Here is a 25243-nt window from a genome sequence, read left to right as displayed (position 1 = left end):
AAGATAACAAATTATAAATAAATTTTAAAAGTGTATTTCTTAATATAAGTTAGTATTTGGTTATTAAATATTATAATATATGAACAATAAATAACTCCACTAAGTATCTTGTTGAAAGTATGACTCCTAGAATCCTAGGCGACCTATGAAGGACCAATTGTGTAAAATCTTTGGGCCAAGCCCACTTGCTCTTTCTTTTTCTTTTATTTTCCTTTTTATTTTTTTCTTGTTGATTCTTCTTTCTTCTTTTTAACGTTTTCTCTCTCAACCTTTTTATCTTTTTTACTTCAATTCTTGTCTCTTTTAAAATTAGATTCTATAATGCAGTAGCTAACATATCAAAGATAATTTTCCCTCCATCATATTTTATTCTTGTATAAGAATATTTTTGTTATAAAAATCTCTTAGTCCTACTAATGTTTGAGATTAGTTAATCTGAAAAAGTTATTTCCTCGAATAAATTTACATTGTTTGGTTACATTGAATTAGATTGCTAGAATTATAAAGAATTCTTAATCTTTTTTAGCCATTGCTTGAAGCAATTAAAAGGAACTTTCATATAAGGAAATTTGTCTTTATAATGTGATTCACTTGAATCTTTTTATGAAGTGAATAATTAATAAAATATAATATCTTATAAATTTAGGTTGAACTCAAGATTTAATTAAATTAAGAATTTATAAATATAGGTGAGTTGGTATGTAAATGTTAGGTTCAAAACAGAAATTTGAACATTATATTGTCCTTTGGAGAATAAATTGATATATTTATATGTAGGAGTAGAGTAAAATTCAATTTCGAGGTTTAATTTTGATAGAAAAATTAGATTTAATTGTATCAAATCAAGGTGAATTTGAAATAAGGGAATATATTACTTTTGAAATTTGTTCTTGAATATTTTATTAGAATGGTCAAATTAGATTATATTAGATATTGTATGTTATTTGTGTAATATATGTTCTTTTATACCTTCTAAACCTGTTAATAAATATGGAAGGGTTGAGTTTTTATTTTGGAGCAAAGTCTAGAGAATTTTGCAAAACTAATAGATGTACATAATTGATTTTCGGTAAGTGAAAATCAACTATGGAGTTAAGATTTATTCCAAACCTAAAAATAATTATGATAATTTTTTTAATTAAATTCACTTTTAGCGAATGAATTCTCTTTTCTGTTATATAAATTGTAAATTATTTGAATGTCGATGTATATGATGTTTATATATATAGAGAGAGCCAAAAAATATGATGTTTATATGTATAAATATAGGTTATATATGATATATTTGATTGAATGGATGGATTATATATGGAATTTAATTCTTTAAGTCATGTATTTATGGTGGTATGTTGATTTTGGTTATAAATTATATGCATTAAGTTTATATACCTATGTTTAATAGAGATGTTAATTTTAGTGATTGTTTAAATTATGAAGATTATACTTAAGATAGTAAAGAAGAGTTTATTGTATATTTTAAAGATATCATGTATCCAAATAGAGAAGAAGAAAAACCGATATTACAGTGAATATGATAACCTAACTAGTCTTCACAGAAACAAAATGAAGAAACAATAATTGTAAAGAGAAAAGATGGCAGGAGAAAGGTTTGGTGAGTTCCATGCACACAGATCGCACAACTTCAATGTGTTATCAACCAAATGCAGGTGTGGACGATGACCTGTTGTGTTGCCATTGCCATTATCTCTCTTGTCAAGGTGAATCAGATGGTCACCACACACTTTTCTTTTATCTGTAAAAAAAAAATAATAAATAAGAAATATTTCAAGAATACCTCAATTCTTATAAAATCCGATCCCGATCGAAAGACTCATTCTCTCCAACATATATCGACAATAATAAGATAAACAATTACAATCAAACCATAAAAGTCTCTCCCTCTACTCATCAACTACTTCCTAATAGTTTTTGACAGACTTCATAGAAACCAGAGACTCAAGACACCAATCATAATAGGAATGACGAGCACACAATCACTACTTTCATGGAACCAAAAGAAGTCAGTGTCTCAAAGAAGTTAATTTATGGTAGAGTATAATATCAACAGATATCAGTAATGGTTGGAGATCCTACATTGACTACAAATAAGAACATTAAACACATTTCATAGTTTTTTTTATGAGCACACATAAACCCTAAACCTTAAACCCATTTCATAATATATAAGTAGATGAATTTGTAAAATGAAGTTCAACTTTAAAGTCTATTTCATACTACGTATCAGAGTCATTTAGAGTCTGCCAATAAATTTATTGACCTTATTAGACTACCTATTATCGAAGCATCCATAAATATACGGGTCGGGATACTGTAATGAGTTGAGTTTTTGAATAGAGGGAGGAGATGCATGCATGGAAAATATGAAGAAAGCATAGAAAGGTTTGTTGTGTGGAAATGAATAGAAAGAATAGAGGCTTGAGATCCCCTGTCAGACGACCGCTACTCCATCTTTCTTCAATTTGAATCGATTTGAAAGAAAGAGTAGCGGAAGCCTTCGAGGGTTTCCAAAGACACTTTCTCCACAATACACTTCGTTGATGAAAACTTATAGGGTTTAGTGCCCTTATATAGCCACTCACACTTTCTCCCTTTGCCTCATGATAATTTTAAAAAACCAACAGAATAATAATATGGATCCAATCCCATGTCTAACACTACCATAAAAGAATTTCCAATTTTCCAGATAAGGTTCTTTGTTAAACCCAAAAAGAAGGAAAAAATTGTACACATATATACTGAATATTGTGAGGTTCTTCATGTGCATGATTGTTTGATTCGTGGAATTAAGTTCTAGCATGTTGACAAGGTTGGGAACAAAGAATCTAGAAAAGATGGAATCTATAAACTATATCAGAGATAATTGTGTCCACAACTTCCCAATTATCTTGTGCACCACCAGGATTAATTGTTTCCATCACTTCTCATCTTCATCAATCTAAAATGATATATTTAAACTAATCATAATTTCTCTTACCAACAACACTTGATAGGTAAAAATTACTTCTACCTTTTTTATAGGTTTAATTATAAAAAAATGGTTTTATGTTTTCAAGTATAATCTTAGCTATTGTTATTTATTACATTATAAATTTATAAATATCAGGTTAAATGGTTATTTTATCTGTATACACGACACTTGTATCACTATTTTCTAAGTATAATTAATTCTTTTCAAACTCCATCCATGATTTGTAAACACTATTTTGATAAAATAATAAATTATTTGATAATTTAGAGGACATTAACGACATCATCTATGGAAGTTGCACATAAATCAATTTGACTAGAGGTCCGGTTATGATGTTTATGAGGTTTCAACAATGTTCTTTATGAGAGTTTATCCATAGTTTTCTTTAAGAATTGTATATGAGATGAAAATGGTATTTTTTTTTATAAGTTTTTTTTAATCAACAAAATATAAATTAAATAAAATGGATATAAAACGAATGTTCAAACCTTTACAAAAGACAAAATGAGCAGCCTCAATCATTTACATTTCTGATAAAAAAATTAAATAAACTTTTAGTTGATTATCTTGTAATTTCAATAATTAAAGTTTTGTGCTTTGCTTTGTGAATTGTTTTTTGAACATATGTTATAATAATTCAATTTTGTCTATAATTAAGCTCTTATTTAATTTTCTGAAAAATTTATTGAACTTATGTCTTAAAAGATAAAATATTTAAAATTTTATGAGTAGACACATGAAGACAAGGAAGGTACTGAATAAATTAGTGAACGCATGTTTCATTGATAAGATTCGATTGTCTTTTTGGCTATAAATGTTTGGTCAATTCAATTGTTTAGATAATTGGATGAATGATATATTTATCAACTGATGAACAATTCAACTGTGAATCAACCTGCTTTCTTCTACTGTTTTATAATCTCTTCTATATTTTTGTGCACAACCATCTCAAATTTCCTTGGATCTTTATTGTTATTATTAACTTTTCTTGTTTGTAGATAGATTTTGAACACTCATTCAGTGATTTCACTATTGGATTCGTTGAAAATTACATCAGATCATCTAGGTACAATTATAATATCATCTCTCTAGTGTTAAACAATATAACATTGGTTAGATGGTTTACGTTGAATGGAATCATTTTAATTTGACAATAACGTCTATCAATATAAACTAATTTTAAATATTGAAGAAAATGATATACAGTACGATTAGTTATTATACAAGTTTTGCATATTAATATTGTACAGTGTAATTTTTTTTTATCAGTAATAACAAGAATATATAAATGTGAGTCACTTTAGGGGTGGATCAACCCTTATACATACAAAGTCCAACATCTGTCAGTAACCACCAAACCAATAAACAAATACATTGTCCATACTAACAACCCAAAATACATCAGGCAACCAAACGCATACAATTCAAAGGTTCCAACACCAACTGAAAAAGAGGACCGACGTAGATCGGGATTGTAAAATGTAATTAACCATAGGGTTACAAACTTAAGGATTACTCAGACATCATTTTAAATTTTTTTTTATCTGTTGTTTTTAAACTTTATGATAACCTTTATTTTTTTAATTATGCTTTTAACTTTTATCAAATCTCTCCTCCCATCTTTGCTTTTCATCCCTATTCTTTGTTTTTGTTATCCTCTTACAACATCAGATTGAATGTGCTTCCTTACTGTGCAGAACTGCCTTGGTTTGATGTCACAATCCAGTAAAATTTTCCCTGCCCTGCATTTCACGAGAGAAAACACTCTTCCAAACAAGCATGTTTTTCTACTCTTTCTTTTGTGCTATGAATGTTATTTTGAAATCACTTTTATGCATAATACAGATTTAAGGTATCAATCTCAATATGAGCGTGTGATATTACCATATCTAATGAGGATTAGTACCTCACTTTTATATAAAAGCTTGAGATTTTAGAATGTTGTATTGTTGTCTTCTACTCCAAGTATAAAAAAGCAACATACTTCAAAACTGATAATTGTAATGGTAAGGTCAACACGACCGAGACCTTGACTTGGTATCCGGTCTAGACCGACCGACATAACCAATAACCAAATTGATTAGTGATAAACAACTTTTGTTAATCTCTTTTTATTAGATCCATTAACTACAGCGGACCCACAATAATTATATAAATTACCACAGATCTTAAATTATCAGGTACGCAATCATTATATCCTAAATACTAAGTGTCGAGTACTGAAGTCTGACTTGAGCGTTGGAGTACCTTTTGAAGGTATCATCCGTGTCCGGAGCTAGCGAGGAGGAAGAGTGGAAGAGTGAGTGTGAGAGTTCAGTCGAGAAGAGGGAGTGAGGTGCAGACCAACCGATAAGTAGTTCAAATTGTTTCCAACCCCAGTTCGAAAAAAAAAGTGTAATTTTAAGAACTGGAACTCACTGTGGAGCTTATATTTATCTGCAATAATGAAGTTGTACAGGAACTACAATAAATCTGCAACAAAACATTATAAAAATTTGGCTATTGTGGATGTTTGTGAGCACAATAAAACATGAGCAGATGCCTTTGATGACCTTTCAAGCCTCCACTACTACTTGTTTCAGGATATTAAACCGACAGAAAGATGCAGTAGTGGAAGCCTTTGAGGTCAACAAAAATCATTCTGAATTGAAAGCTGCATGCATAGACCTAAGAAACTGCTTAATTTATTTCTCAGTCAACACACACCATATACCTTAATCACAATGACTACCTGTGTAGTCCATATTTATAGATAAAGACACATGATGAAAATGCATCCCAAAGAAAATTCTCTTACTCTCTTTGCTCTGGTTTGATTCGCCAAATTTAAGATATGGTTACTTTTTAGATAGAGAATAGTGGACTTTAATTTCTCAAGAACCTTCATAGTTTAAGATGACAGCTCAACTAAATTCCACTAAGGTGGAGATATACAGTGCTTGTTTACTTCTAATATAATAGAATGTTACCAAAAGGGAAATATACCATCATTTTCATGATTTGTTCTTATCTCCATGCAGTAGTTGTAGAATCAAATATACCTGATCCTTTAAATCAAAATTCATCTGCATGTTGATTATTTGATTTGGTTTGTGTAGAAGCTAGTCTGATTTAGTGTTCACAACTCGTGGAGAATATATTAAAGAATGACTTTAAAGATAAAAGGAATATTATACTAACACACACAAGTCAAAACTGATTGATGATAATTACAGAATGCCACCAATTAACTTTACAGATGATCCGTTTCATGCAATGATTTAACAATGGAACATTTGGTAGATAGAACACAGTGACAAGCCATGCATCCACATAATTGAAGACAAAATAACAAACCAGTATCACTACATGCAAAAGGGATTTTCAAACCCATATTAAGTTATTTCAAATATTTACTTTTTGTTCTTCCAATTCCATATTCCTCCTATAGTGACTTTTTTATCTTCTGCTTTTGATCTTTAGGGTTCAGCCGTCTTTTCGCCTTTCAATCTTTCCACTTCTACCGAATGATTGGAGGAACCTGCAAAGATACTTTGACGTTCAAGTTAGTCTGAGTAGAATCAGGTGTGAGAGTTGAAAAATTACGTGTGATGTTTGTTGTTTGTTGTCTCTGTTATTTATATCTTTTGGTTGGATACTCGTTGTTATAAGCTCGCTCATAGAACTCAAAAAGGATGCAATTATGTTTTACTCGTGTTTTATTTTGCAGATAAACTGACTTAATATTGACTAAATGACATTTTATAGTCTTATTTGGATTTAAGTAAACCGGAAGGACGGAGTAAACTGTATTTTTTTTATCACTAATAAATAATAAATTAAATATGAATCACTTTAGGAATGATCAAACCCTTATACAGATCATGTCAACCCTCACAAAATCAACTTTAGTATTACCCGACTAAAATACATCACTTAACCAACCTCATACAAACCAAATAATTAAGAAATCAGTTAGAGTAAGAAAAAAAAAAAGTAACTTGGAGGTAGTAGACTTCTTATCCTAATTCTTTTAATCTAAAGATAAAGAGTAACTCCCTTTCTTTAATATACAAACAAGTTAGTTTTTTATTGATTCTGTAGTGGATTGTCAACAGATGTCAATTTATTTTCCTGTTGTAGGATCAAATATTGGAGCATCTTGGCTACGTTTCAACTTCCAAGGAAGCCAAGAGCCAAATACTGCAGGATGCTCTAATTTATATTGATTCCTATCATTCTTTAAGACACCACGTTTTAAAAAAACGAATCTGGTTTCCTCAAGTTTAAAATGTAAACTTTTTGCTATAAACATTATCGTTTTAACTATTTATATTATTATTCTATAATCTCCAAAATTTTAAAGTTTTCTTCAATTTAAACTAATTTTAAATATTGAAAAAAATGATATACAGTACTATTAGTTATTATACAAGTTGCATATTAGTATTGTACTGTGTAATTACTCTCGCTTCTCATTGAGTTTGAGGAATCTAGTGGGTATGAGTTCTCATTCTTGAGTGAGAGAGTTGTAAGGCAAGAAAGTGTTGATTGGAGTAGTGTTTTGAGTCTAATTTTTAGTGAAATTTGAAAGTACAGAAGATAGAGTGATTGATTATTTAAAAATGTTTATCTTGATCTAATTAAAAGTTTGGTTTTAGATAACAACTAAATCTGTTTCTACTCGTTTTATTTAATTTGAGTGGTGTTTTGATTCTCTGATTTGTAAGTTTTCGATTAAGCGAGACTTTGTAAGATTTCTTTATCAGGTTAGGTTGTTTGTTTTTTAGTATTGTAAGGTTTAGGTTGAAAGGAGTGCGGTGAATATTGTCGTGTTATATCATGATTAAGGGTTGAATCACCTTTAAAGTGATTATTTTTTTTATTTACCGATAAAAAAAAAACAAGAAAGTGATAACATTGTTTATAATTATTGTTGCATCTAAATATTGTTTTTATTGTTGAATAAGGGAATTCAATGTAGATCCTATATAGAGAGAGTGTTCATGAAAATAAACCAGTAATTTCACTGTTTATGGTTCTGATTCGCCACGAATAATAATTATGAATGGCTAAGAATTTACTTTTAAGAATAAAAGTTCAGCCCAATTCCACCAATGCAAAGATTGTGGTTGTTTGCTTCTAACATGATGTTACCAAAGTGGCAATATGATATCTTCTGCATGAGTTATTCTTATCTGCAGTTGACAATGAATAGCTGAAAAAAGGTGTATTATTTGACTGTATAATTACCAATAATTTGCAATTTGGTGATTCAATTGGTTTATGCACAAATGCTAGCTTTCCACGAATTTATAAAGTGTAGATTAAAGAGTTGCTTTATGCAGAAAAGGAATATTATACACAGAACAAACTCATCCCACCAAAAAAAAGTCAAAACCAATCAAAAAAGTAATCACAATATGCCACTGAAACAGTAGTTCCATTCCATTTCGTGCAAAGATTATAGTACGGTTTGTCTACTTGACTTTAATGAAGTTCAAGTGATTATCTCTCTTTCACTATTCTCTTTTATCTTTTTTAGATTGTTTTTTCTCTTATTTAGATTTATAATTCGTGTGAAGATTTGGTTTAGAAAAAATCTATTTTCAAAAGGTTTATAAAGTGTTTAAAGATATAGATTGTATGAGAATTAGAGTGTTTGATAGTATAAGACCGTTTATCTTTATCAGAGTTTATGAACAAATCATCTGGTACATGAGTTTGACTTTTAATGTCATTTTTACTCCTAACTCAATTCAAATGCATATAACTTTGTACAATTTTAGCAAAAGTCCTTTCAGAAGTTAGTTATACAATCTTTGACAATTTAACTTAAAACTTAGAGTTTGTGTTGTAATATAATGTACTTTGTTAATGAATTTATGTTGATGTTTGAACCACATAACTTTCTTTGTATGATTTTTGTTTATTTTTTGGTTTATTTTTTGTCCGATATTTGCGATTTCTTCTGTTATCGTCTAGCATTTGTGTGTGGTAGACGGTCCAATAAATTTATATTTATTCCCTTCCAATAATTTTATTAATATTATTAAATTTATTATTATTATTGTTATGGTTAATAAAAAAATATGAATAGTAATATTATAATTAACAATAATAATAATATTCATGTCATGCATCAATTAATCAACATCGATAACAAAGTTTAAAAACATTGTTATTTTTTAATGCTCATGTAGAAGTGACAAATTGGTATTTTTACTTTAATTTGTTAGACAAACTATGCAAAAGATGTTTGTGGAAGTTATAATTGAATTCATCAAACCTAACACTCAAACCAACTACCAAGCCTCAACCAGCCCTATATTGTTTAGAAAATTTCTTCCTGCACCTCCATATAGAAAACAAAATAACAATTTTATTTTTATAATTTTTATATTCTAAATTTTAGAGATTGAAATGTATTTTTTGAATTCAAAAATAAATTTTAAATTATAAAATTTGAAATACAAACCAACTTCTAGAGTTCGGAATGTATTTTTTGAGTTAAAAGATACATTCCAAACTCTAGAATTCGTTAGAGTTTGGGATATATTTTCAAACCCAAAAAATACATTCTAAATTTTGGAATACAATTTTGTATTAAAAATTTTAGAATTTAGAATATATAATAAATTATACAATTTGGAAATGAGAAAAAACAAATCCTACACTTTTTGTAGAAGGATATGTTTGGAAGTTAAAGATTTATGGAGGTGGAGGAAGAAATTGCTTATGCTTTGTTACTACCAAAGCCCAATATAAAACAACTAGAGTCCAATCCAATATATTAGCCCACAACTTAGTGGAGTTCTCCTCATTCAAAGTCCATATATCTATCCACCCAAAGAAAATGGTTGTTTCTTCCTGCACCTCTATACCTTCTTGTGTCAACCCCATAAGTTCTTGTATTCAAAAAATACATTTTTTTAATATTCTGGATTATATAATCCATAAGTCTTTTTCTAGATCCATAATTAAATTTCGGATTATGTAATTCAGAAACCTTTTGCGATTAGCTTCCGGAATATGTAATCTGGAAGCCTTTTTTTTCATGTGTGATTAGCCTTCGGGTTACATAATCCATAGGCTTATTTCAAAATCCAAAAAAGAGTTCCAAATTTTATAAATCTAAAAAACACTTTCAAATCCAAAAACATCTTCCAGATTATGTATGTAAGTGACACAAAAAATGATAAAATAGTATTTTCACATTTAGTTCGGGTCTCGGGAGAAGGAGAAGGTACGTAGGAAGAAAGAGTCAAAGAAAAGTGAGAAGGATGTTTGCATCAAATTATGATTTTATATTTTTTATGAATATAACTTACAGAAATATTATGATCAAAATAATTTATTTTTAGATATATTTAAAAACATATGTTTGGTGCTGAGTATTTCAAGAGTATATCTTAGGTTCTTTCGATAACTTTATGACCTATCAAAATTTTGTAACTTACAATGTTTGTTTATCACATATATAGTCAAATTGGAATAATCGTTCACTGTTTTGTTTTTGTTTAAAAAAGGAATGACATAGAATGCTTCCTTTTTTTTTAACAACCACGTGTAATATATATATATATATATATATATATATATATATATATATATATATTTAACAGCCATTTACAATATTGATATATCGTTATCACTACACCTCATCTTGTTATTATTATCCCTACCCACTTATAATAAATTTTTGTTTTTAAGAGTCTGACAGAGCATGGTATAGATTTTAAATATTTATATTTAATTTCTCTAAAAAATATATATAAATATTTTAATTTATAAAGAGTTTTTCTTAAAAAATATTATTAAAGGGTGATATATATATATATATATATATATATATATATATATATATATATAGTGACCGACCCATTAGTTAGACAATCGTGCCCTAATTTAAATATGTAGTAATTTGACGTGTTCAAATAAATATTTTAAATTGTAAAGTAGTTGTGAATGACTTTCATTCAAATCTTTAAACTGCTTTTCAACTATGTAAAGTTTTAATTTTCAATTTCCCAAGTTCTAAGATGAATGTTGTCAACCCTCTCTGATGCAGAACGGAAAATAATAAAGAGAAAAGTTTTCTTGACACCATAATAAAAAAAAAATATATCTAACATTATTTATAATAATATAATGATATTTTAAAATTTTAAAAAAATATTAATTTATTAAAGTGTAAAGTGAAAGTTTTTACTAATACCCAACAATAAATAAATAAGTAAACAAAAGATTATTTTATCAAAAGAAATGAGAAAACATTTTTTATATAATATTATGGTTTAGTTATACTTTTTTATTCTGCAATTATATTAAAAATGTTATATTTGGTCATAGTGTCTCTTCAAAAAGTCAATGGAACTCCTTATATTATAAAAGTGACTCAACTATGTCATTTTTGTTAAATTGGTGTTAACATTGTTAAGAATTTTGTTTGTAGCTAATTGTTTACAGTGTAGAATTAGAAAAAATCATTTTGTTTTCCTTGACTTAAACTTCAAAATTAGGGTTTTTATTATAGTATTTCAAATTGATTATGTCACAATTTCATACTCCTTGCATTATGGTTTTACATAAAGCTACTCAAAATGCAAATAGTCAAAGAGGCTTTAGGAATAAGATTATATTTTGATTATTAGTTTTTTTTATCAATAAAAAATAAATTTAATAAAAATATCAACATTGTGTGTTTATTAATTAGTGTGAAAAACAAATACATGATCATTTCTTTGATCCTTGTTTATTTGTTTATTTGTTTTATTTGTTTTATCTGGGTGAACCTTTTTCATCTATGTAAATATATGTTTTATTTCCTTAATTATGACAACTTTTTATTTCTTTGTCAATAACGAAGCTTCATTAAGAACCTAATTGACCACTAATAATTAGTTTCAATCTTTTTTTTTTCACTAGATTTAAACTTCATACCTTACTTTAAATGACTGAATCATGTACCACTTATTGCTATCTAGATGTATTTTAGTATTTTTTTTATTCTTTGCATGAAATTATAGCAATTTGGCTTAAAATTGTTATTTGTTTTACGAGTTTATTTTTTTTTCCATAGAGAATATTTTATCCTCTCCACAAAAACATTATAGAATTATTCTATTGAGATGAATTCTAACATGTATTCCATGCTCTTATTTGGTCCACATGAGCACTGCACAAAACTTTTTTGCCCTCCACCCACATCACTTTCATCTCTGAGTTATTTATGAGTAGCTCTTCAATCCATTTCTCTAATTCATGTTCTCTTATGTGTAAGTAATAACAACTATTAAGAAAATAAATTTTAAATTAATTTAATCTTATAAAATTTGTGTTTATTTATATATTATATTGATTGGATGTTACAACAGATTCGAAGTCCAACAACTGTAAAAAAAAAATCAATTGAGACCATTACACTAAGCAGAAGATTTACAATTCTAATCAAAGACCAAACATTAAGTAGTACATTCTTAATCATAGATTAAATCTTTAATCAGGCTCACTAACAAATGACCCACGATAATTATATAAATAAACGCAAATTCAACAAACCAAGTATGTCATCATCTAATACTAATTGCACCGTATACCGAGTGTCGAAGTTTTATTTGGAGTTTAGGATTTAGGGTTTCGATTAAACCTTTAATTAGGTTCATTAATAAAGGACCCATGATAATTATATAAATAAACGCAGATTCAAAAAATCAGGTACGTCATCATCTAATACTAATTGCAGCGTATACTGAGTGTTGAAGTCTTACTTGAGCGACAAAGTATTTTTTTTGCAGGTAACATTCAAATCCAGAGATCACAGAGACGAGGAGTAGAGAGGTGAGATATGTAAAAAGAATACATTTGAAAAGTAGGAGAAAAAAGTCGACCGACCAATCGAGAAAAAAAGGTAATAGTTCTCTTGGTTCCAACTAGTTCAATATCATATATTATAAAATATTTGTTTCTTTTTCGATTCTCCAACTACTACTATAATATTTTTCATAAATTTTTGTAAATTAATTAACAATATTTAAGTTTATTTTAATAACAGTAAAAAAATAAAATGAGAAAGTTTAAGAAACATTGTTTTGTGAATGGAAGATGGGCTGGTTTTGTCGGCGAGAGTAAAGACCGGTTCTGGAGTGCAATCGATTCGTGGGACCCACTCGATGGTGATAGGTATTTCTGTTACGTTACAAACACACTGCACCGACCCACCCAACGTCGTCGTTTCTCTTGTACCTGAGGTTCGTTTTGTCATTTTTAATTTGTCATCGACACGTGTACGTCGTGTTTCTTGCTACTGCTTCGCTTGCTTCCTCGTAAAAAATGTGCACCTTTCTTTCACCTACGAAACTTCACACACCACCACAAAAATTCTTTCTGATATAAATATTAAAAAATATAACTTCTTTTTCTTTATTTCTTATATTACCTTTTTATTTATTTATTTCAAACATATTATATTTCCATTTTCTGTATATTATAAGGTATTTCTCGTGATTCAAGAAATTAATCATATCATAACACGCCTTAATTAAAATTAATTTATTCTTTACCAAGTAGAAAGTTTATCTTCAATTTTAAGATTTGTATATAGATATATAAGAATGCTAAAATTTGTATATATTTAGCCATGCTGGATTTGTTTTTCTCACACATGTGATTCTTAGTTCAGTTTTAAAAATTGCATTTATATTTAAACATATTTGATAATATTTGTGCATGATTGGTAGAGATCTCATGTACCTACCAACACAGCCTGATATTGTTAAGAGAATATTATTTCATAAGCATTGGTTTATAGTTTAATCTTAAATCTGTGTATGAAATTATTTAAGCCCATAATTATTTATTTTCACAGTAAAAATAAAATGACACTCATTCCCTTAAATTATTTACATCTCAAAACTCATATATATATATATATATATATAAAATATGATTATGACTTATCCCTTTCATAATATAATTTAATATTATAATAATAATAAACATAAATATAATAAATAATAATTTTAAAAATAATTATTTAGTCACTGTGGGATCAATGATCAATCTCGTAACTAGGGGATAATGGTAGATCTCATTGTTAGAATTAAGGATGTTGGGAGTTATGAGTGTTAGATATACGAGATAACAGTGTTAATGGATAATAAGTGTTAATGAATAATAAAGACTAAAAAAATAGGAAAAAAAATTAGCATAAAAAGAGAAGATGATCTATATATTTTCATTCGAAATCTATTAATTGTAATAATAATAATAATAACAATATTACTTCTTCATTTCAAAATAATAATTTTTTTAATTTTAAGCTTTTTGTTAGGATGATATATTAACACCATCAACACAGTAAAATTATATACCTTACATAATAATAAATTAATTTTTTAATCATTTTCATTTTATTTTTTAATTAAAAATATTATTATATTATTATAAAGAGGTGTGAATTATATATTAATTATTTTAGGTGGTGTAAAGAAACAGTTTTCCTTTTGTCAGTAACATCTCTTACATATAATTAAAGTCAACTAATGAGTATGTGTCTTTTCATTTTTGTTTATTTATGTTTGTTTTGTCACTAGAGAAATTTAATTGTCTCATACCAAAAAATTATGATTTCTAAAAACAATTAAAGTTTGTATAAATTTGTCTTCTACAAAACACGTACATTCAATATGATTTTTCCATGTTAACAACAAATGAATAGCAGTAATAATAAAAAAAAACAGTCATAGTAATAAATAATAACAATATATTAAATACAATATCAATAGATGATAATTTATTATCTTTAATAAAATAATATAAAAAAAAACACTTTTATGTTATTATTATTATTCTCCATCACACGATTCTAACTTTGATTCTATTTTGAGGTGATTCTTTGGTATTAAACAATTTGATATTTTAAACTTGTTTTTGAGTTGTTGATTTTGACATTCACTTCCACTGTTTCTTTTACAAAGAGAAGGGTAAAGGAAAAGTGGAAGTGAATTAGAGTTTTGACAGAAGAAGCTTTGTTACAGAATTGGAAGGAATAAGAAGAAGGATCATAAATTGTCGTGGTGTGTGAAATTTCTTGTTCTTTTGAGGCATCTGAGAAAGCAAGAAAGAGAGTAACAAAAGGTAAACAGAAACCGACTCAACAAGAAGAAGAGGAAGAAGAAGATAAGATCAGAGAGAACAACACTTGATACAAAAGAAAGTGCAAAATTTGCATCAGAAAAGGACACACCCCACACCTTCCCTTTCCTCCGCTTGCGCCATCTTCTCTCTAACTCTCACGCTTCAAATACCAGCAATGCCTCTGCCTCTGCCTCAATCTCAATTCCCATTCTCTTCTCTTCTCTGAAACTCTCTTCACCATCTTCACAGCAATGGAGGACTCTCCCTGTCATCTTCAGAGACTCCATTGCTCCGTCAAAAACTACGATTGGGGTCTCCCTGGTCGCGTCTCCGAGGTTGCCAGACTCCACGCTCTCAATTCCGGCTCCCGATTCCGCGCGGAGGACCCTTACGCCGAGCTTTGGATAGGTACCCACGATTCAAGTCCCTCGTTCTTGGCCTCCAATGGGGTCTCGCTCAAGTCCTGGATTTCCGACAACCCAGATGTGCTCGGGGAACAGGTTCTTCTCAAATGGGGTGCTGATCTCCCTTTCTTGTTCAAGGTATGTCTCACCGATCCCTCCTTCGTAATTGTGACTGGTGTGCAAGTGGGTGTTTCTGTTTTGGCGCAAGATTGAATCTTTTCAGCGTTTTACGTTTGTTAGGTGCTGTCTGTGGGGAAGGCTTTGTCTATTCAGGCTCACCCTGATAAGGAGTTGGCTAGAATTCTGCATAAGTTGCACCCTGATTTGTATAAAGATGGGAATCACAAACCGGAGATGGCTCTTGCAATAACTAATTTTGAGGCTCTTTGTGGATTCATCACTCTCAAGGTACCACTCCTTTCTTTTGATTGTTATTATTATTACTAGGTTAAGTTGTTCATTTATTCTCTGTAATTGTAAGTTCAATGACTCTAAATCTTCCTCTTCAACCCCCCACCGTTCCACCACTCTAGTTCCTTTGAATGATAAATTTTATATTTTCAACATATTGTTTACTTTTTCATTTAGTATTCTCTTTATCAAGTAGTTGAAAAATTTACACGAGGGTTAGCAGGAGAATATAGCATTACTCTTTTAAGTTTTTGTTTTTGCATAAGAAAAGTTAAATTCTGACACAGATATGAGCTAATTTTGGCTCTTGCAGAGGTCCCCAGAGAAAACTAAATGAATAAATTACTTTTTTTTATCATATTTTAGTTCTTGGTATGAATTTTATTAGAATATCTGGTTTGATTTTTAATGGACCGTTAAAAAAATACTTTTTTTTATGTCAGTGCTGTGTTTTCCAATTCTAAATGGATGTTTTGAGTTTGATCTGAGCCTTATATTATATTGCAGAAAACTGGATAGGGTCTGCATGGATTTTCTGTCCTTAATATTGTTATTGATTGTAAAAACAGTAGAATTTTTTAATGCGTTCGTTTAGAGTTTGATGTGTTAAAAGCCACTTTTTTTAAAAGTTAAAATATACAGTGTTCATGGACTTTGGGTGATTGGATAAGAACTGCCCATCTGTTAGGTACAATCCCTGTGATGTGACTGAATGTTCCTTTTTCTGCTAACCTTACTTTCGTTATTATGTCAATTACGTTTCCACCTCTTCACAGGCTTCTTTCTGATGCAATGCAACCTGTGATAGCCAACCAAACCAAACAATTAATAGAGAGCAACATGTAAAAAAAATCAAATGATGACCGTTTGAATGAATAAAGTATGAAAGTGATAGGTATAGGACAGATAGTGGAAGTTTGATTTTCGTTTTATTATAGATCTGTTACTGTGAAACTGCCAAACCGCAACTATGTTACTTTAATTTAAGGTTTCCACGGGATTGGGTTTGGTGTGGGGGATCTGGCAGTTTTGTTGTTATTTTCTTTTGCTTTACACGAGTTATGTGATGAGTATTCACTTGTTAACTTTTGAGTTCACCAACCGCTGCTGCCATGTGTAATTCTTTAAGGTGGAAAATGAATTCAGCATTTTTGTAAATTGCATAACTCAAGCCTTAGAAAGTCTATTTGTTTGATCATGCAAGATGGATGCAATTACCAAGTTATACTTGAAAACCAAACATCTAACTTGAATATTTTTTGTAGTTTGAGAATTACCAAATTGTACTAGAAAACCAAAAATCTCAACCGAGGAATATTTTTTTGTAGTTTGACACGAATGAGATTCTGTATTTTTAATCATGTCAATAATTATGGGGAAAAAATTCCTTGAGTGGTTCTTGTAGATCAGTGATTTTTTTTCCCCTAGTTTTTCTTTAAACTTATTCTCTTATGTTCTGTCTTTATAGGGGTTAGAACATGTGCGATATGCCAGGACATTATTTACTTGTTTGCTTTGATGAATTTTTTAGCAAATGAGCAATCTGCCTGTTTCTGTTTAGGAGCTCAAGGGTGTGCTTCATTCTATTCCTGAAATTGTGGAACTAATTGGTGCTACAAATACAAACCTGGTCTTACAAACTAATGATCATGATGGTGAAGAGAAGGTGAAATCTGTTTTGAAGGCAGTGTTCACCGATCTCATGTCAGCTAGTAAAGAGAGAGTAACTGATGCAGTAAACAGATTGAAAACTCGTCTGCTTAAGGAGAACGAGGTTTGTTCGATACATGCGCTATTTGATTTAAGAGTTTAGCATATGCGCTTATCTATCCTTCTGGTTTTTACGTGTCAGGAAATATTGCAATTTAAGTCTGTTCTAACGATCATATAATCTCATGGTCAAAAGTAATGAATACAATAGAAACTACTTATTCTGCAACCACATGTTGTCTCTATTTCTGATCCTCTCTGTTATGTACTAGATAGAGGATACTGTTGTAGCTTTTCTATTCACAAGACTTCACCTTCTTGTTACATCATCAATCCAATAATTATTTTCTTTTCTTTCTTTTGTTGAATTATTGTGCCAACATAGTTGATACCATATTACTATGTTTTTCTGTCAGGTGAGGCAGTTGACAGATAAAGAGCAGCTGGTGCTGCGGTTGGAAGGGCAATACCCATCTGATGTTGGTGTCATAGCAGCCTTCTTTCTCAACCTTGTAAAACTCAATCCCGGTGAAGCTTTGTTCCTGGGGGCAAACGAACCACACGCATACTTATCTGGGGAGTGCGTTGAATGCATGGCAACTTCTGACAATGTTGTGCGAGCTGGCCTAACTCCCAAACTCCGAGATGTCCAGACCCTTTGTTCTATGCTCACTTACAAACAGGTAAATGATGCATCAGGGCTGTTGCTAGATCTTTTCATTCAGATATTCAGTTTACTTGAAGTAATTTACTGTTCCCTTTCACTTAGCTTAGGCACTTCTCATTTTTCTTCTTCTTTGAATCTCATCCTGGCTATGGATTGATCTATATTGGTTACTTTTATGTTTCTTTTTATCCTTGGTCTTCACCGTGCCACATGGATTGCTTGGTTGATTATTGTCTGTGAAGTATAGACTCAACATGAGCATGCATACAAGTAGTCATGCATATATAGTTGAAGACTGAAACACATTTTGAGGGAAGATGTTGGTTTGAAATGATCACTCGGTAGGTGGCATGAATACACTAGATTCTATGTTTGAGGCCATTTTTTCTCTATTTTCTTACAGGGTTCTCCTGAGATCTTGCATGGAGTTTCTCTTAATCCATATGTAAATAAATACACCCCACCATTTGAGGAATTTGAGATTGATCGTTGTATTCTTCCTCAAGGGGAAACAGTAGTGTTTCCAGCAGTTCCAGGTCCTTCCATATTTTTGGTGACTGTTGGGGAAGGAAATATGAACACAGGATCACCCGAAGGGCACGTAGTGACCGAAGGTAATGTTCTTTTTGCAGCCGCTAACACTGAGATTAGTGTTACTAGCGCATCCGAGTTGCATCTGTACAGAACAGCGGTAAATAGCAAAGTTTTTCAGGCTTCTTAACCTTCAGCACAAGGGGGTGAAATAATGCAATTATGTGCTGCGTGGAATAGAAACAGTTTAGTGTACATGCAAGAGTAAAAAAAATCTCAATTGAGTCTTAGGGAGAAAAGTTCATTATAGAGAAGTGGGTTGTCCATTGTCATTCGTTTGTTGTTCATAATAATGCTTGTTAAAAGCTTCCTTTCCAATGATGTATTCCTATTTTATCATTTTATATCAATAAACGAAGTGCCTACAAGTATTTTTTTTTTTTGTATTACTGCTTTGAATATGCTTTCTTATAATAGAATATCTTTGCATATTTGGATTTTTTTTTACAATTAAGACAACTCACAATAAAGAAAGGGTTAATGGTGTCTGAAATATTTTCACCACAGCCATCTGAAGGACTATGATATGATGTGCTCCATTTGCATTTCAATTCGATGGCAAGTTAGTGAGAGAGTCTATACTAAAAAGAAAAATGATAGTTTGACAATTCTTGAAGTTGTATACAACTCTTGATATGATAAGTTTAGAAATAAATATATATAATAAGAAGTAAATTTGTAATTAAATGATATGAACAAATATTAAAATAATAGTATTGATAATTATAATACAGTTGTATAAAATATTGAGGTTATCAATATATCATTATAAAAAAAAAACAAGTGAGGAAGCTCATAAAAGTGCAAATATTTATAGATTGGAGATTAGAACACCTTCAACATTATTACATCATTTCTAATTCTTTGGAGGAAGACAAATATTTGCATGCTCCGAGCAAAATGAGAAAAATGAAGTAGATGGTTTCCTTTACTATCTCTTGTTTCTTACTTCTCCAGACCATTCAGCCACAAAAGAATAACTTCAGCACCTCTCTCCCACGCAACATCCAACATCATGTCATGAGCAACTGCTTCAACGCATACTGGTGACACACCATAAAACTTTGCTGTTTCTCTAAGTCCCTCTGCATCCTATGATATAACCAACGAAAAAAGCATTAACTGACAAAGTTAAATTAATGTTGCAGAATTATTGGTAGAGAAGATAACTGGCAATGATATTTCAATGAATTAGACAGTATCATTGGAGGAGGAAGAAGCACGTAGTTACTTGAATTAACTTTTAGACAAAAAATTACCACAATGAAGTCATCCTTTGCACCCAACACAAGAACTTCAAAAGGGCAGTTTGGCACAGAAGGAACTGGAAGAGATGCATTCAGCTTTCTCAAATCAAACATCGGCATCCTCGAACTTACTTTCATTAGCTCTTGATATCTGAAATATTAGAACACGGCAAAATGGCTTCGGGACTTTAAAACCAACAAAAATAATTGAGGGTATCACGGTCACATTGTTGAAAATCACCATTTTGGTGCCATATCTCTCACTCTGTTAAATATTATTAACAGGAATGCATTCCGCAATATGTTGATCATGAGTTGAAGTAACTATTATTATTAAAATGCATGAAACTGGTTCAAGCACAAGCACATTATTATTAACGCATCACTCAGAAAGCATATATGCCTAAATGCCATGAATAAAAAAGAAAAAATAAATAAATTTAGAACTAAGTTTGTGGTTGAAGTGTGGAATAAAAATTTCACTTTGTGGCAAGCTAGTGTTGAGTTGCTGACTAGATCTTAATAACAACAAGCACATGCCTAAACATCAAAATCATAGCCAATTTGCCAAGGTATGTTAAGCATATTTTTTAGAAGAAATTCCTTGCTTTATCTCCTGCCTCTGCCCTGTTAATAAGCTCGGGTCAGAACTACCAATGTTTTGGTACATGACAGAACATGTTGTTCATTAAATCATTACCACAATCTCGTAAGTAGTAACAAGCCATGGATATATCACTAAGCATCACCTTTCCACTTGAAATTGCAATGGAAATGCTCATGGAGGAATGATTCCAGGAAATCAAACCTTTTAACAACATGATCCTCCATAGTGGCTGAGAAAAATGTCTCCTTACAAAGGGGAAGAGAGGTCTGAAAAGCTTTTGCTGCCAAGCTGCGAGTCACCTGCCAGGTGGTGTATGCATATCAGAAGATAAACACTGGAAAAATAACATTCTTCAGAAAATTAAGTTCAAATACCTTGAAGGCAGTAATTGGCTTGGTTAAGATATATCGCCAGACTATCCCACTAATAAATTAAGGAAGAAATATCAACCAGTGCAGTCACAGTTAAAAGGTTCATCTTTCTCTCTTAAATAATATCAATAACATAATTGAGAGTTTAGTTACCTATTACCAGAAGGAGGTACAGAGCAAACAAGGCCAGCTCCTTTAAGCTTTGGGAACAAATCTTCTATTTGCAGAATCAAGGCCAAATAAATTAGCATAATGAACCAAAAACAAAAAACTATCAGAAGAGAATAGAGAGTTTTGATACACACACGCATATATATGCAGGGAGGGGAGGGAAGACAGACCAAATGATACCATAACAGGCATCTAATCCACACACCTGCAGCCCAGTACACATTGTACAAGTTGCATTCTCCTTCAACTACACATGTATAGCTACCCTTAGGAGTGTTAATTCACAGATTGAAATGGATTTTGACAGACAAAATCATCTCACCCAATCCCAATCTATTAGTTTGATTCAAAATTTAAGTCTGATCCAATCTAATGCAATTGTTTGGTTAGAGGATAGTAAATAAATCCTATTTTATCACACTTTTTTTTATAAAAAATTTACTCTTTTAAAACTATCCATCTAGAATAGAATCCTAAAATATTGAACATGTTTATTTGGAAAAAATCACTACAGTGTTCTCATCAGGTGCAAATAATTCTAAACAATTAAAGTACCAGCCTAAATTCAGAATCACCTAATTTAACCATTTTCAACAAGTTAACAAATAAGCCAGGGTGAGAAAGCACCTTTGAGATTGTCATTTCCTAAATTGGAAATATAATATTGAATAATAAGTCCTCCAAATGAATGTCCAACCAACACAGGGGGAGATCTTATATTTCGACAGATAAAATCTGCAACATCTCTTGCGTGTGTCTACTGCAAAACATGGTACAAACAGGAAACTATAAGAGTATATGATCATAATCTATTATGAAATCTGCCCAAATTATCAAACAAAATTTGAAGGTTAATAGATAAAGAGTTTAAGCCATCAATTTCATCGGAAAAGTATTATTCTTTCTCATAAAAGAACTAATTAAGTAGCCCCAGTAGTACAAAATAAGCAACCATGTTAAGTAGTTTTCTAAGTATTAAGAAAATCCTTCACATGAATTATTGTACTTTAGCTAAATTCATCAACTTAAGGACTAAATTGATAGATATTCAATACTTTGAAAATTACTTAAATAGTTGGATTACGTTAAAAACTACTTATGAGACAAAGTAATATTTAAGAGTCTAAATTGGTGGTTTATCCTATTAACAAATCTCCACTAGAAAAGAAAGAGGTACACACCTGAAGTGTACCAGCAACGGAATCGGCAGGTGCATCACTTTCACCCTATCCAATGAGAAATCAAATCACCACCAAAAGATAACATATTTGAAAGTGCATGTATATAAAAATACCATTACAGCTAAAAAAACTCAATGTCTTGACACTGAAACTACCAACATAGATAACATACTTCACTAAATTTTGGTAATTTTTTTGAAATGTCAGTTACCCTTTTGAGAATGTACCTGTCCTAGCAAGCTAACAGCATAGCAATCGTAGCCAGAAGACGAAAAGAAGGGCAACCAGTGTTCAGCCCAACACCAAGCAGCATGATAACTTCCATGAACAAAAACCAAAGGAGGGTATTCAACATTCTTGTTGATTTCTGCACCCTTTTGCACAATCACCTCCATGCTTAGACCAGAGGGGAGCTCGTGGAAGTTACGACTCTGCCCTTGCTTCAGATCATATTGTACACCCATCTTCTTCTCTCTGCTCAGAACCGCAACAGTCTTCAAATTGGAACGGTTCATGAAAATTGTATGCGACCCAGAAACACAAACAGCCATTGCCACTCTTCTTTTTCTTCAAAGCTTCGGTCTTTGGTGCCAACAAGATAAGGGTCACTCCACAGCAACTGCAACACCAAGCTCTTACTCTCGGTTTTCTGCTTCAGCTTCTCGCTTGTTCAATGTTTTTAACTCAACAAAATACACAAAGGAAATAAATAAAGCATTAAATTATTAATTTGAAAATAAAAACTAAAAGACATTTTAAATAATTGTTATTTCGTTTGGTTTTTTCTTTGAAAAACTTTACATTATAATAAATACAAAATTTACAGAGTATAGGGAATAAAAAATTTGGATTTTGAGTTGTGCAATTCGAATTACAAATTTTTCATTCCAAATTATGAAATCTAAAATAATAAAAAATTGCAAATATAAGATTAAGATTCTTTAATCCGGAAAGTATCTTACACATTTTAAAGTTAAAAAAAATGTCAATAAGGTATGATAATAGTTTTGGTATTTTTGGGAGTAGGGGTGCAGGAAAAAAAATTATAAGGTACAAAGAGAATTTGGCTGATCCATGATATCATATAACTCAGGGCCGATTTCAATTGAAGTGGGCCCAGACACAAGGTTTGGTCCAAAATTAAATTGAACACCACAAAAAGGGTTGTTATTCCACTGAGCAGCCACCAAAGCTCTGGTGAAGGTAAAATCCCTTTTGCTTTTGTTTCATATTTTCTCAATTTTCTTTATAATTGAGTCTTTCTTTTGTTTGAATCTTAATATTGTTTACTTCACCATCTTCTATTCATTCAGCTAAATCTCTCACTCTGCTTGGTTCTGTATGTGAAAACTTGCAAGGTGTTATTTTTATTTGAAGATATACTGTTTGACGAAATGTCTGTGTTGGGTTATTATACTCATTCTGGTCTCTGTTAGTTTTGATATTCGGATTTCTGCTGAATCTTGAACTTTGTATGCTTATAGACGTAGGTTGAGCTGAAGTTGTCTTTTGGGGTTCTATTTAATACGTAAATGGTTCCTTGGACTTTAATTCCCCAGCTTATGCCTAGTGTGACAACATGATTGTGGATTCGGAACCTCATCCTTGGAATTTCCCTTTCTTCAAATTATTTTGGGCTTCATATTTTGTTTTCTTATTCTTGTGTTTCAGAACAAATCCAAATGCAAAACCCAAATTTATAGTCATGTAATACTTTTCCTCAACTGAAATGCTTGCAATATTTATACATTCATATAAACCTTCCATTATCCAGTTTGTTATTCTTGTTTACTTTGTAGTTCTGTTGTCTATGATCTGTATCAGTTTCTAACCCTCTTTTTTATTCTTTGATTGTTCAGAAGACATAGATGGAGACACAATCTTGTGATGCTAAGTCCCACATAAAGGCTACATTTCGTCTTGGCTCAGAATCATATTCTGTTGAGCCAAAAAAAGGTTCTTTATCAGAGCAATTGGTTTCACTGAAAGAGGAAAGCATGACAATATTGAAGGATTTCATTACAAAGCATAATGTTCCTCATGATGTACCAGATGAGTCATTAGAAGTTTCTTCAGACGATGATGATATTGATGCTGATGATATTCCTGAGAAGCCTCAAGCTAAATCCAAGAAAACCAAGTTGACTTAGCTTTTGTCGTATGGTTTGATCGATCTGAATCATTTGTTGTATGTAATGTATGCTTTAACACTTAGTCATTTTGTTGAATACTTACGAAGCAGTTTTTGGAAACAGACTAAAACACGTACCGACTTTTAGCTTTATGCAAGTAAAATTGTGTTTCACTGTTCATATGTTTTCAGTTATTCTTTTCTGTCTGTACGGTTCTTTTTGCAACCTTAAACGGTTTTAACTAACGACCTGGGAGATGTATTATCTACACACATAAAGTAATGTGAAAGAAAGGATTAACAAAATATATATGTATGTATGTATGTATGTATTATTATTATCTAAGAATTCCAGATAGATACAGATGCTAAACCTTCACGATGTTTCTGTTTATCAAATGTCATAAACATAACAAATTTGACCTTAAAAAAGGGACTTATGATGATATTTTTATTTCAGAAGTCATGATGCTCATCTCTGGAGAATAAAGCACTAATTAAGACAACATCCACAAATGTTTTTCAATGCCTTATTCTGTGTTATGCTGTTAGTACCATATCTTAACGGATTTTACGCAAGTTTCTTGAACTCAATTTGCTAAAGATTTCGTAGCATCATAGGCTCTAAACCTTGGATAGATGCCCA

At 30.7% G+C, this 25243-nt stretch overlaps 3 protein-coding genes and 1 long non-coding RNA gene across 8 annotated transcripts; 2 read left to right on the top strand and 2 right to left on the bottom strand.

Annotated features, from left to right (window-relative positions):
- Positions 1-1444: 1444 nt before the first annotated feature.
- Positions 1445-2560, bottom strand: LOC137826063 (uncharacterized). Its single transcript, XR_011083398.1, has 2 exons — positions 2292-2560; positions 1445-1753 (listed from the first exon to the last, which is right to left on the bottom strand). It is a non-coding gene; the product is annotated as an uncharacterized LOC137826063 (long non-coding RNA).
- A 12287-nt stretch (positions 2561-14847) lies between these two features.
- LOC137827294 (mannose-6-phosphate isomerase 1) lies at positions 14848-19270 on the top strand. The gene is made up of 5 exons (XM_068633582.2): positions 14848-15648; positions 15751-15918; positions 17483-17695; positions 18048-18314; positions 18702-19270. Exons 1-5 carry the CDS (start codon positions 15358-15360, stop codon positions 19017-19019), a joined length of 1257 nt encoding a protein of 418 aa, XP_068489683.1. The 5' UTR covers positions 14848-15357; the 3' UTR covers positions 19020-19270.
- A 409-nt stretch (positions 19271-19679) lies between these two features.
- LOC137827295 (alpha/beta-Hydrolases superfamily protein) lies at positions 19680-23164 on the bottom strand. Of its 4 annotated transcripts, none has more exons than XR_016514690.1 (8): positions 22694-23164; positions 22467-22511; positions 21913-22042; positions 21268-21331; positions 21118-21166; positions 20886-21042; positions 20149-20287; positions 19680-19981 (listed from the first exon to the last, which is right to left on the bottom strand). XR_016514690.1 is itself a non-coding variant. In XM_068633583.2 (8 exons), the coding sequence occupies exons 1-8, from the start codon at positions 23015-23017 to the stop codon at positions 19835-19837; spliced, it is 996 nt and encodes a 331-aa protein (XP_068489684.1). In that variant the 5' UTR covers positions 23018-23164; the 3' UTR covers positions 19680-19834. The 4 variants fall into 4 exon arrangements, 2 of the variants coding, with proteins under 2 accessions (XP_068489684.1, XP_068489685.1); XR_016514691.1 differs by having other exon boundaries at positions 21268-21328; XM_068633583.2 differs by having other exon boundaries at positions 20945-21042.
- Positions 23165-23587: 423 nt separating this feature from the next.
- Positions 23588-24778, top strand: LOC137826500 (uncharacterized). Of its 2 annotated transcripts, none has more exons than XM_068632477.2 (2): positions 23588-23669; positions 24326-24778. In XM_068632477.2, the coding sequence occupies exon 2, from the start codon at positions 24335-24337 to the stop codon at positions 24614-24616; it is 282 nt and encodes a 93-aa protein (XP_068488578.1). In that variant the 5' UTR covers positions 23588-23669; positions 24326-24334; the 3' UTR covers positions 24617-24778. The 2 variants fall into 2 exon arrangements, with proteins under 2 accessions (XP_068488578.1, XP_068488579.1); XM_068632478.2 differs by lacking the exon at positions 23588-23669 and adding an exon at positions 23686-23824.
- Positions 24779-25243: the final 465 nt, after the last annotated feature.

Source organism: Phaseolus vulgaris, chromosome 8 (genome assembly GCF_051622355.1).
Source record: "Phaseolus vulgaris cultivar YP4 chromosome 8, ASM5162235v1, whole genome shotgun sequence".
NCBI lineage: Eukaryota > Viridiplantae > Streptophyta > Magnoliopsida > Fabales > Fabaceae > Phaseolus > Phaseolus vulgaris.
This window is presented reverse-complemented; position numbering and strand designations above follow the sequence as displayed.